Below are 14,069 nucleotides of genomic sequence, written 5' to 3'. Positions count from 1 at the left end.
CAAATTTCTTTTACACAGTACAACTAGTGCACAGCCCCTTCTGCTAAATATTGACAATATTCGATAAAACATATCACCATGACATTCTTCTTTATTTCCACTACCAAATTTAAATAGAAATTGTTGGAAGATTACGCATGGAAATTTCCACAGTGTGTACTTCTACTACATATCTTCTCTGCATTAAACATACAAATATTCCTTCTGTGGTTCTTACACAACTTTATACATACTATTTTTTGTTTACAGGAAAAGACAATATCATATCTTATGTATTTTATTCTTATGAATTCCACACAAAGAATAGTTTCATTTTAATCATTTTAGGCTGAGATATTAACTGAGATATGATCAAATTTGTAGACAAATGGCAAGCTGGCCTACAACAGGTTTAACTCCATCGGCTTTAACATAATTTGTTTTTGTTATACTCTGATCTCACATACAGGATATCCTATATCTAACTTCTTACCCTTCTGAGATATCCCAAAATAGAATAAATATTAAAAAAATACTCACAGCAATTGCAGAGAAAAGAGTCCTTCAAATAGGCCCTTTGGAAGTTCTGTAATTTTATTGCCATAGAGGACGCTGTACCAGAAAATAATAAAGTAAACAAAGCCACTGTTATGAAAGGCATATATACTACATGATTTTGACTTAAAAGAAATTTCCATTTTCCTGAAGGGAATTTAACAGCAACAGCTTGATACTTGCAAGATCCTTGTGGTCCTGTGGGGTAGCAGGATCACATACTTTCCCAAAAGGTGTGTTGCCCAAAAAGCTCTCAGCAGCATCAGCACCCCAATGTTTACGGCCTTACCAAGGGACCTTGGTAAGTGGATATGCTGTTTGTAGGAACAACCAACTGGAGAATAAAACAAATGTTTGATTTTGTCCAAGTCTTTGTGATGGATATATTTATGATAAAACCATATATTTTTTAGTGTTGAGCAATGACACAATATTTATTTATCACTCTAACATCCTGAAATTATTTTTACAGCTTTCAGAATTGATCAAATTTATACGAAAATTCTGCAGAGAGCCACAAATCCAAAATAATTTCACTATAAGAATATGAGAAATTTGCTTCTGTTTTTACATGTCAAACAGATACCTACAGTGAATTGAGTGAACGTAAGCCCTGGAAAGCATCTGGAGCTGCTTCAGAGATCTGGTTATTGCTCAGGTCACTGAAATAAAGGGAATTTAATTCCATTAATTCAAGCTGTTTTCAAGATAGCGAACATTAAATTAATATGTACTTAGAATTAGGAGTGGAAGGCAGAGAGAAATAAAAATATTTATGTGAAACACAGCCAAAAAATTTTAATAAAAAACCCACTAAAATTGCCATAACAGTGAAACAAAATGCATGGTTGAAAACAGACTTCTCAAATGCCTGAAAAAAAAAGAAAAAAACACCAAAAACCAAAAATCATAAAGTTTTACTTTTCCTAATTGCTTAAGTACATTCTATAAAGAATTCTGTTTGCTATGGCCATGGGGCTATACAGCCTGAAATGTATTCCAAAACAGTGGTTTATCTCCATTAACTTATTTTTCCTTTAATAGAACGTTCACTACAATAGCATGTTGATTCTACACAGTACCATGTTAAATAGTTTTGATACTTGGTATAAAACAACAATTATCAATGTGACAAAGGTGCTATATGGTCTTAATAATCAGGTTGCCATATCAGTTAATCTTCCAGCAGTCAAACTTTCTTAAATGTTGTCATATTGACTGCAGTTCCTCTGTATGACCTGAAATTGTTTTAATAATTTTTTTATATATATATATATATATGTGTGAATATATAAATGAAAATTCAAAAAGAACCCCTCAAATTATTTGGTACATACATTCTTCGAAGCTTTTTGTATGGTGAGAAAGCTCCAGGAGGTATGATCTTGATTGAATTTTGTTCTAACCGTCTGGAAAAGAATAGCAACAACATAAAAATCAAGCCAAATGACCATCTAGAGCCATAATAAAATAGAAGGGACAGACTTTAGCAAGGAAGGCTGCTTTTGCTTTCTTTTTCAGTATAATTTTTATCTTGACATACGAGGTCATTTCAGTTTTCATTACAAAAAAAAAAAAGAAGAAAAGTTTTTTCTGTAAAACCAAACCTTTTAAACTAGAGAGTGTAATGTTTTAAACCAAAACCCAATCTTCATTTTGTATCTAAAGAAAGCACACCAGTTTTTTGCAAAATTTAAGCTAGAATTGCCATTAAAAATCAGACTTGAGCTAGTGTTAATTGATTCCCAGTTATTCACATACAGCCATTTTTATAGTAACTTTTACTTTGAAATGTCTAAAGATTTCTGTGAGTTAATCATTCAAATATGCAAACCATAAGAAAGGGGAGAAGAACGTTCCAATAGAACAAATAACAGAAGTTGCTACCTGTCTGTAGTAAGGTAAAGGCCGTATTTTTAAACATGCACACATCATTTCTTTAGATACAGTACTTAACACATTTTCATTAAGATATAATACTAGGATTGCACAGTCATGCATTTTATCTAAAATTGTAGTTCATGTTACTGGCCACATTTGCTATGTTTGTATAGCGACTGTGACTGAAAGTTGCCATACTGCAAAGTGATTTTGCTGATGGAAAGAGTTTTCCAAATTTTTTTTTAATTTCCAGACCTTTACATATGAGAAATCTATGCTGATACAGATCTATGGCCCACTCCTCAACAAGTCAAAACAGATTTAGCAATAAGCACATTTAAAATAGAAACTACTTCTTCACGTACCACAGTATTTCACAGTTATGGCAGTGCAAAAGCTTCTATTATGTTGACATAAGGAAGGAAAATACTAAAAGCTACAGCAGGAAAAGGCAGTATTATTCAAATGTATATACCATGCTTATCTAATAAACTTTCTATTTCCCTCTTTCATGCACAGGTATCAACTTTTACTGTGGTCTAAGTACATAAAGACAATTCCCAAAATTGATTGTGTGTAAGGACTTAAAATTCTTAAAATCTAAGGTCAAAAAGCCTTTTTAAATCTAAATGCAGGAGCATTAGTCTATTTTTTTCCTTTTACATTGTTAACTCTCTTGTATTTCACTTTTGTTTTGATAAAGAGACACATGAGTTTCTGTATGTTCAGTGTTAACTAATAAGCTCACCTATTCACTGTGAGTAAGACTTTCCAATAAATTACTGTTAAAAAAATTATTTCTTTTTGTAAAGTTTACCCAGAGATCACAGTATGGCTGAAATAAAGAAAGATATTTTTACTGCTTTTGTGAAAATTTGTTCAGGTGGAGATATTTACACATGTAATGCTCAAAATCTCTTAAGTTTTATTGTGCTTTACTTTAGCAGCATTTGCTCTTGAATGGCTTACAAAGAAGTCAAGATGAAAAAAAAAAAAAGAGAAAAAAAAAAAGCCTGAAAATATCTGCCTGACATACAGAAATTCTCACTTCATCAGAGCTATTTTAGACAGGATTCATATTAAAAAAAAAGTGTTTAACTAGGAAAATGTTGCCACCTTGCTACAGTTTTCAGGTATATTTTAAACACTGCAGGGAATCCCATGGCACGAGACTGTTAACTTTTTCCATAAACACGATATTCTTCCAGATGCTTGCTTTGCCTTGGCTGAGCCTTTTGGACCCGTGAAACACATTTTGCATCTGACCAGGAGTACTGACTAGGCTATAAAACATCAAGGTCACTCTTCTTTTCTGGTACACTTGAGTAAATGCAGAAGACAAACATCTGAATAAATAAAAACTTAAATTAAAGGTCAACACCAAGTTAGACCAAATCCAAGTATTTTCTGTTCTTACACTACATTTTTAGCTCTGTTTCTCCAGAAAAATAAAGATTATGCATGCTTATCATCTCAATAGTTTTCTACTCAGCTGGCTAGGTCAAAGAGAGGTAAAACTTTCAGATAATAAATTTCTAAGAATTTCCTTATTTTAGCAATGGGAAGGAGCTGAGAAGCCAAATTAACCCAGCCATGAAAGGAATGGCAGCCATACATCCATTCCTGTTACACACTCTATTTGGCAGTAACCAAGCACCTAACCACCAGGGATAGCCTGACCAGACATTTATCAGGTGTGTAGCTTTGAAAACCAGCCAAAGAATCTCTTGCAAAAGGAAACATGCAGGGCAGAGGACTGGAAAGGGGAGGGGGCAGTAAAAGGGACAGAGAAGGATTAGGCCATATTACAGAGGAGGACTTGAATTGCTGGAGAGAGAGACACTGGGGGAGAACACCTCTGTGTGTATGGGAAAGACAGATATTGCGGTGGCAATACTTCCACGTGAGGCTGTCACAAGCCTCATTTATAAATGCTGCTTATTAGCTCATGATGTAGAGATTTGCAACACAGTGCTGGAGGGGCTCCAGTCTACATTCACCTATCTTTAAACATATAATGACATCATATGGCATGTAAATCAAGAAAGACAAGGTCTAGCATTAAATTGAGATACAACTTGTTTTCCACTTTACTCTTTTAATCCAAAAATATATTACTTCTATAAACTGAAGTACCTTACAGGATACAGGTATCCCATTTTTTAAATGAGAAAATAGAATAGTAGATTTAATTTACTGCTGTCCAATTTGTCTACAAGTTACTTGGATCCAAAACCTGACAAAGTCCTACTACAGTATAATTATGAAAGTTAATTTTCTATCAGTTCTAGGAGAGTGAACTACCAGTTCACTGATGGATATGTACAATGAACTTCATGTCAACTTTACCTAACATTTCCTTTTGGTGAGAAATTTATAGTCTAATAGACAGAGTGTGCAGTGCTGGGATAAATTTACAAGCTCTTCTGGAAAAAGGATTTGTTCTAGTACGATCATCTAAGTATGTATTATCTTAACTTAGGCCAAAGCATATGCACCAAAACACATCACATTTTAGTAAATGAGAATAGTATAAGAAAGAAAAAATAAGATTATATAAATAGAGAATTTTTTTTATACCCCACTTCGTAAAGAAAGTAAATCAAATTCACATTTTCAAGCATTGTTATCCTCTAACCATCTCTATTATCTTCCTAGAACCAGCTGAATTTCATAGAGTGCAAATTTGCATCCACTATTCCAGAGAAAATCTAATTAGATATATTCCAGGGTCACAAAGCTCAGATAGACTAATATCTAAAGGAAATTTGCATTCTACTGATAAAACCCATAGTAATTAAAAACTCCTTTGTATTAATTCCTCATACTAAATGAAACATTTTTAATTCTGGAGTAGTTTGTTGTAGTTATCTACTACTCAAAAAACCAGCTATTAGGTGCAAATGACATAGCCACAAGTACCATTATGTTACAGAAGAACAAAAAGCTAACATCAGTATTTTTCCATGGAACTTAAATTTTGTGCACAACATATGCTTTCAAAGTAATCCCAGAAATCATTCTTTTTTTATAAATGATCATCTATGTATCATAAACAGTGCCTTGGTGGTATCTTTTTCAAAAGCCACAGACAATTTTAGTAGCATATTTAATAAGATAAGATAATGGAGGAAGACAGTTAAGTACATGCTTCATCAAAGCTTGCACTGCCTCATGTGTAAGTACTCTGCCCATCACCACACAAACATTAATTAATGCTCTTAGTATTAAGTCTCCTGCTCCTTTTAGCATTTCACTTCAAAGAAGTCCTGCATCAATACATAAGTGTTTTACTCTCTTTTAACACTGCCAAACTGGTTGAAGCCTTTTTGAAGACTATACCCTAATCTCTCCTATCTAGGAAAAGTACTGTGAACATTTCTTTTTCTAAATCTTTCCCCACTGCTTATCACAGCAGACACCATAATGTACAACCATCTACTATTCTAAGAAACAAAGGTACTTCTGCAGTTGTGACTTCCAACCTTATCAAATCACATCAGAGTAGGTCCCCAGCCAGCAGACGGATTCTTCCCACCCGGTCCCCCGAGAGCCCTGTGACATGTAAATCACTTGACACTTTCCAGGAGGATGCTGTTCTCTACTATCAGCCCGCAGCACACCATTACTGATTACTACTTCCGCACTTACAGAGACAGACAACATGCTTATTTATACTGACACTTTTAAACTAGCTTATTTTCCCACTATAAAAAGTCATTTATATGAAAGACTCCTGCACCAGGAAGGAGGGCAGACTGGGAATGAAGAACACCCTGTTCTCTACAGAATAATTTTTATTTTAAATCATGCAGATGGGGTACAATATACTAAGCCTGCTCAGTAGAGGAAGGTAAAAAATATTGCACTGAGCTGTGCTGCACCTAAGTGCATGTTAAGGGGTTAGAGATATATCTAAAAAATTATTTAATAACAAAAATATAAACCATCTTCCTTAAGAAAAGAAAAATTTGAATATGAAGCAGCAAATTACCTACATATTTTACAATTAAACAATCAGAACATATCTCAATTGAGTAACTTGGTCAATACAAGAGTTGCTCCAGCAGTTAATTAATCTATACTTTTAATTCCACCACCTACTCATTTACAAAAAGCCTGCGAGAAGCTTGTCAAGAAACCCCAAAAGAATTTTTACTACAGAGAAGAAAGTGTAAACTATGCAATGAGTCTGATCTATTGCACAGATGCTGATTATACATGGTAATAAAATAGACAGCTCTTCTTTGCATTTTCCCCATCTGCTTTTATAGTAAATGGCAAAAACAGCTGTCAGAAAACAGAAAATAGATTTCAGTGATGGGATTCAGTGCAGCTTCTGAATCTGAAGAACTGCAATATACAGCCATCACATCTCTCATCATACGCAACATCTGCCAGGTTTTGAAGGTTTTCTTATTTGTTTTTAAAATAAGGAAACAGTAATGTTCTCCCTTTGCTATAGGAATCCTTGAGGCTATTAAACAAAGTACCTTTTTTCTTTCTCAACAACTGCACCTCTAGAGTGCTTATATCCACAAAGTGTCACTTTAGCAGCAACAGAATTCTGTTGAATTCTGTGTTATCATCCATATCTAACAAAACAAAATTGTATTTTGAAGGACCATATTACTTGCATTTTAGAATTTCAGGCTTTAATTCTGTGTATTAATAAATCTGGTTGACAGTTTCCTAAATATTTGCATATAAAGAATCACTGTCAATGTTGCCCTAAAGCTTGCCAAAATGTTATCACCCAGTATAATTGTTCTATCAAATATTTCCTCAGGGGATTGATTGTAAATGACAGATGACTCCTTAGTTTGCATTACATCAAAAATGAACAAGCATTGTCATTCTAAGGCTATTAAACAATTTAACGCATTCACTCAAAAGCAAGTCCCAAACCTGCATTTGTTTAATTTTTCATCACAAAAAGGGCCATATTATGCTGAACCCTACAGCACCATTAATAATGATAGGTTTTACATTCCGTAATTGTTACAGATTCAGTTTGTAGGCAAAATGCACCACTTCTTAAAGAATTATTTGGTCAGTACTTTGGCATCTGTCAGAGTGCGGTTCCAGTGCAATTAGCCTGAATCACCTAGAGTCAAGTTAAAGCCCCTCTAATTAGCCAATTTTTGATGAGAGTTGTTATGGCACATAAAATACTTGAGCTGTTCAGAGTAACTGTATTAAATTCACAAAAAAATAGATGAAGCCCTGCTGTACTCTTGGCTTATCACAAGCAGTGGCTTGTGAACCCATTCTCATTAAGCAGAAACAGTAGCTTGATAATCCCAGGATTGTGTGAGACCGACAGTGCGACAGAAGTCCTTACTACCTTTTAAACAATATATAGACTTACACCATAAATTTGTCACAAAAATGTACACGAAGTTCTTTAACTGCTAACACTTTTCACAAGTGGTTGCTGCTTTCCAGACCATGTTTCTAGCAACACATAAATAGTGAAGAAAGTATTTCATTGATGATGAAATACAAAATAGGGAAAAGTCAGTATCCACAGTTTCTTTTATGGTAACTTCACTCACATTATTGCTGAGGAGAAGTTATCAGTAGTGAAGAGCCATATGTGAAAATAAAATCTAAGAGTAACAACACCTTTGGAGTGTGGCACAGCTGTCAGAGATCTACAAAGGTTTTCCTGGAAGAGTTAGATGGGTCTTCTCCAGTTTCACTTCATGCTGTAAAAATATTCATTTATTCCATGCCTGAGTTATTTTCTTTCCCTTGGAAGAGTACACAGAGGTCCCTCAAAGTGACTCTTCTACTTCAGTACCCTCCTGAAGCTTGCACAAAACCGCCAGAGGTGGGATGGTGTTCATGCTCGCCAGTACCTGCTCCCAGTATGTCTGGAAACTAGCACTGGTTTCACATGTTTCTTCTCCAGTTGTTGTGTTCTCTGTCTCTACATCCTCTTGACTGTTGAAATTATCCCCCATTCTCTGCATTTAATTACTTTCTAAGATAGGGGACAAGGGCATGAAGAAAACCAATGACATAAACAAGGCCAGCATAGAACACATGCTACTAAAGAACAAATTAAATATTCTACCTATAAAAATCACTATGTGTGACAACTAAAATAAGAACCCTTTTTTTTTTAAAAAAAAAAAAAAGCATAAAGCCACATGATTTACCAGTAATTTTCAGATTAGAAAGATATTTGAGTAAGAGCATGACTAATCATTTCCCTTGTGTGTGTTAAGCAGATAGGAATAGCTATCAAATTAGCAAACTCATCTATTTTTGAAGCAGTCAAATGGCATATTTTTGAAGTTTTGCCTGAGAAATATCAAGGTAGGAATCCCAAAGACCAGTTAAACGTAATTCAGAGAAATCTATATTGGCAAATTAAATATATTAATGTAAAGAAGTTAATACCTCAATAGATTCCTTTAGCCAATTTTAATTTGCTTCACATTTATTCAATATATTGTTTCATGGATCACACATTTTTTGCTATTCAACCATAAATATTGTGTGTTTATATGGATACATCATATGGAAGATGTTAAGATTTTAGTGCATTCTACATTTTTAATACAACAAACTATTTTGTTTTATATTGCAATGGGCATAAATACTGGTTTTGATAAGTAGTGACTTTCCCATGATTAAAATAAGTATATAGAGAGAACTGCATTCACATAGTGGATGCCAGAGTTGAACAGTCTAAAGCAAGTGTAACTTATGATAGGGAGTGGCAAATAATAAAACCTTTATAGCACAATTATGAAGCAATATTAGGTTTATTTTCACACAGAGATTTTGAAAGTTAATGGCCATATTTGCATTGACCAAATAGGGTGGCCTTTAAAATCAGGTGATGCAGTGTGTGGAAAAGTTCAGTCACAGTGTATTTTGATGGTAAAATTTTAGTTTCCTGTCAGGTATTTCACGCCAGATATTTCCATTTCATTGCAATCCTTTTTTGGTCCTCATCCATGTGAAAGTCACACCCGTGTGAATTCATTTCATCAAACTTCTAGGGAAAATATAAGTGTATAACTAATACATTGTAAGTCATAATGCATCTAAAAATCATGTATTCTTATTTGATATAAGCTTCTGGACATAAAAATGTAGTGACTTTAAAGCAAAACAGAAGTAAAAGCTCTATACTTGACTGAAAAGTGGAATGCCTCCCCAGACCACTGGTAAAAAATGTGAATATCAAGTCCAAGGCCTTAGTCAGAATTGGCTATAGAAACATTGGTCTTAAAAACCTTTGGGAAGGGAGGAAGATAAGAGAAGATTTCAAGAAAAGTACACACAAAGTACAGTTGAAAAGAAGTACATATGAGAAAAGCTAATTTTAAAACATGGCAGCTATATGAATTTGCTGAGAAGTTTGGAATGTTAGATTAAGAACTGAGAAAATATTAATCAGATCATGTGAATTTATCAGAGGTATTTAGCAAATAGTAACACCTCCACAAGGTACTTACTTATGTCTATTTTAATGCACTTTATTTAAATCCAGGAATTTCTGAAAATTCAAAAACTGACATGTTTTTCTTGCTTCCTACTGACCAAAGTATGTATCAGTATTCATAAGCTATTGAATACTATAAAAATTTTAATTTTTTTAATGCATAATTGGGCATGATCTTTTCACTTCACACCTCCATACACCGGCAGTATTGTACCCATTCGTTACATCAGTAATTAAGAAAAGATTTTGATAAATCAGGAAAGTTTTGAAGACCGCCATAAGAATAATTAAATGGCTGTGAAACATTGTATAGTGAGACCAAAGACATCTGTCTCTTCAGGGTAGCATCGTAAGGTTAACATGTATCTTCTGGAAAAAGACAGATACAGTTATAGAGGATTCTTCCAAACTACTAAAAATCTTAACAATACTTCATGAAACAAGACTTGTGACTATGTAATACAAATGTATATATAGAAACCAACTTGGCAAAGCCTTTCTAGAATTTCACTGGATGTGCAAGATTTCTGGCTGACAACTGCTTAAGAGATAAATGACATTTATGAGCTAACATTCTGTATAAGTCCTAAAAAGATCAATGTTTTGATTTAAATTAGAAAGCAGAAACAAATGCTGAAACTGGAAAACAATCGTAAATTTAATGCCTCGTAACTTACTGCACCCTCCCCTCAGCATTCAGATCCATTCCTTTCAAGCTGGAAAGATGCAGGGTTTGCTCTCATTCCTGTCAAGCTCCTGTAGATAGCCAAATCACATTCTTAGCTGCTAAAAATAGGTAAAGCTGCCTTATTTCTGGCATTTTAGATTTTTCCTGTTCCGTGAGTCTTTGAACTGTCTTCCATAAACGTGCCTAAACCCTTCCTAAGTGATTTTTCTCTGTAAAGGGTCATTCCTAGAAGCCTCTTTGCATCTCAATGTAAGAGTCTCTCTAACAGCTGTTTATTTATGACTGTACTTTGGACTTTTAGTGAAGGATGAATTTTTAAATTAAAAAAAAAATGGTGAAACTGTACACATGCCAAGCTTAGTTTGGAAAAGATACATACATAGAGTTCCCAGTCCTCAAATAAAATTCTGCATTTATGCAAAGCACTTCCCCAGTGCCTGCAGTGTGATCAGGTCACTAGTCACTCTGTCTTGGTTAACTCCAGCTGTCAAGTTCAGTTCTGTCAGATCTCATTTCCTTCCCCTTCTTTTCCTTCTTCTTCTTCTTCTTCTTCTTCTTCTTTCTCTCTTTCCCTCCTTCTTCTTTAATGTAATTTGAGTGTTACTGTGAGAAGCAAACTCAGGAGCTTTTAATCCTGCTTAATATCACATGGCTCACAAAGACGCCGTTGAATGCTTAGCATAATGCACATTCATTAATCAACAGACTTATGCAAACAAAGCATAAGGGAGAATGAGATGGAGGAAGATCAAAACATGAAGAAAAATAGTAGAAATCAGAAGAAAAGTCTGAGGGGACAAATTAGGAAACCCATGGGAAATGTAAATGAAGTTATTACGAGACGACCATACAGTTTCTAGATTTGGTAATCAAACATTAGAAAGTTCCATTCACAAGAAAGAACAACTTTATCTTGAAGGCCATAGTAATTAGGAAGTCAGTGACTTTTCACTATACTGGATTATGAAGGTGAATTGTTAAAATTCCATTAGTTCTATGTTTGGGTTTTGTTTGTTTGTTTTTCCTTAAAAAACAAAAAAATTCTTATATTATACATTTAAGGGTATTTTCTGTCCCTTAGAAAATTATTTATACAACTGTTACTTAGTTAACAGTGGCAACTCTCCAGTCACCCTTCCATCCAGCAAACCTTCCTCCTCCCCCAAAACACCATTGTAGTGAGTGCTACCCTTCTAAGAAACAAGCATATTTAATTAAGTCCTTCTTCTGATTACTTAAATAGTTCTAATATAAACAAAAACTGAAAAAAAAAAAAAATCCATGCTTGTTTGCTTAAATAACCATTTATACAAATCTGTGGTCATCACAGCAGGTAATTCCCCACTACACCATCCTTAGAAACACTTACTGCAATTGTATTTATTTTCTTTTATTCATAATACTACAGCAAGTAAAAAGGTTTTGGAACCTGAAGAGGAGAGAAAACCAGAAGAATGTAAGAGCACCATTTTCACAAGGTTGTCTAGCTCATTAATGGCTTTTTGGCCTCTTCTTTTGAAATAAGAGCCTGTCACACCATTCTGAGAGAGGGTACTAGTACAATTAATAGAATTGTGGCTGGGTCACTATTTGTAAAGTTTCTGATATTCTGTTTGAACACGTGCCAAAAAGTCCCTATTCAAAGGGAACCAGAACTATTTCTGCCAATCATTCAAAGAATTTTCAAGGAGAAGGTGAATTCTAAAATGCAACCAAGTGAAAAGAGATTAATGGTGCTGAAAAACTAAAATGTGGAAGGAATGCCTGCATAGAGGCTGATAAATGCTATCACCATTAGAAAGGCTATACTTTCTAAAACCAATTAAAGTAATAGTTTTGAACCTTAAGACGACCTTTAATGCCTTTAGTGTATGAGCTGTATGACAAAGGAGGAAAGCACTGAGTGCATTAGACCACTGGAGTTGGTTAAGCTCAATAGACCAAACACGCCAATGAAAGAGCATCCCATAAACATTTCTGGAAAAGAGGAGAGATTTAAATAACAAATTTAAATCAACTCAGATTATGACTTTTCTAAGGAATGAATAATGCATCATGGTCTGCTTAAGCCAATGGAAAAAGGCTAAAGTAAGGCACACTAAATAACAAAACTTTGAAGACTATTAATATGTAACATTTGTGGGCAATGTATTTTTCCTTACAATGTTTACAATACAGAAAACAAAATAATAGGGCTATGGGAAATTTTTCATGTCCCCAAGATGTTTCCTGCAGGTCACTCATGGTATGAGGCCTTTCCACTTGACCTAGAAGCAAAGGTGCATCTGTGTATCTTTGTAATTCTGTGCTTCCTGCAGAATTAGTAGGTGCACTAAAACTAGGCGAATATTGGTGCTCAAGCAATTTTTTTTTTTACATATATGTGAAATATGAAGTATTTCTTTCTCAAATGATATCACATTTACTGCACAGGCCCTGAAAATAAAAGCTTATGTATTCTTATTTGGCTTTGCTGTGTGTGAGTTTATTTAGATAATAAAGAGAAGAATTAATTTTGCAGAAAGGGTGTAACTAGTATAGATACAATTGTACTAAGTCAATAAAGATTAAGAATTACATTTACTGAGATGCTGAATATTTAATTTTGCTCTGAGCTTTATCACTCCAGAAGGGAAAAAGAGAGGACCACCACAGGCTTTATTCTCCTTCCATTTTCACTGGCAGTTACTGGAGATAAGCAGTCCTGTTACTTAAGGCATCTTCCCAAGAGGCATTTGGCAGACAATGCATTGCCTGCTAATTGACTTCATGCAATGGGAATTGCTAGCTTTAGCCAAATGATTTCTGTACCAGCTGAGAAGTCAAACAAAACCCTCTCAGCAACAGTGATGCTTATGGGTAAATCCAGCTGCACTGGAATGAAACAGTATTTCAGCAACTGTCTCTGTCTCCTCCTGCTCCCACCATCACAGAATACTTGCTCACTCCTAAACTACTTCCACTTTCAGTATAAACTCATTTTCCTCAGTGGTTTAGGCTATTACACCAAACCCAGAGACAGGGAGGCTGTAGTGCAGATAAGACAACTCCTACTGTCTTTAAACATCATCTTAAAACAGTTGTTTAGCAGAACTGTCAAGGGGATGCAAAGTCATGACATCAGTATGAGACTTTAAACAGAAAGCCTTTCCTTTCATTTTTCCCCAAAGAGCTAAATCAGAGTTTCAACATACAAAATTTTACTCAATTGAAACTGCCAATGTTGAATACTTGAGAAATTCAACATTCCACTTAAAGGGTTTTTTTAGCACATTATTTAGATACAGGTTAATTTATCAAACCCCTGGAAAAATAAATTATTGCATAAAACCATCAATATGGAATGTACACATTAAAACCTGCAGTATAATTATATACACCAGATGGACAGAACAGTATTAATGCCACTTGGATTTTTTTGCAGCATTGTCCCAGATGGACTGACAACGTAATGAATCCAAAGTATTTTCATGCAGAAACAGATCAGACAACATTTTATCT

General features: G+C 34.4%; 1 protein-coding gene across 15 annotated transcripts in view; it reads right to left on the bottom strand.

Moving 5' to 3' along the window:
• The window catches only part of SLIT2 (slit guidance ligand 2), a 263,667-nt gene that overhangs the window by 72,170 nt on the left and 177,428 nt on the right, over positions 1–14,069 (bottom strand). For all 15 annotated transcript variants that reach the window (XM_071807351.1, XM_071807349.1, XM_071807352.1 and 12 more), the window contains 3 exons: positions 1,872–1,943; positions 1,125–1,196; positions 520–591 (listed from right to left, as the gene is read on the bottom strand). In XM_071807351.1, coding sequence (XP_071663452.1) covers positions 520–591; positions 1,125–1,196; positions 1,872–1,943 — 216 coding nt within the window. The remainder of the gene's footprint in view (positions 1–519; positions 592–1,124; positions 1,197–1,871; positions 1,944–14,069) is intronic.

Source organism: Patagioenas fasciata, chromosome 4 (genome assembly GCF_037038585.1).
Source record: "Patagioenas fasciata isolate bPatFas1 chromosome 4, bPatFas1.hap1, whole genome shotgun sequence".
Lineage (NCBI taxonomy): Eukaryota > Metazoa > Chordata > Aves > Columbiformes > Columbidae > Patagioenas > Patagioenas fasciata.
Note: the sequence above shows the minus strand (reverse complement) of the source record. Positions and strands in the feature narration are given on the sequence as shown.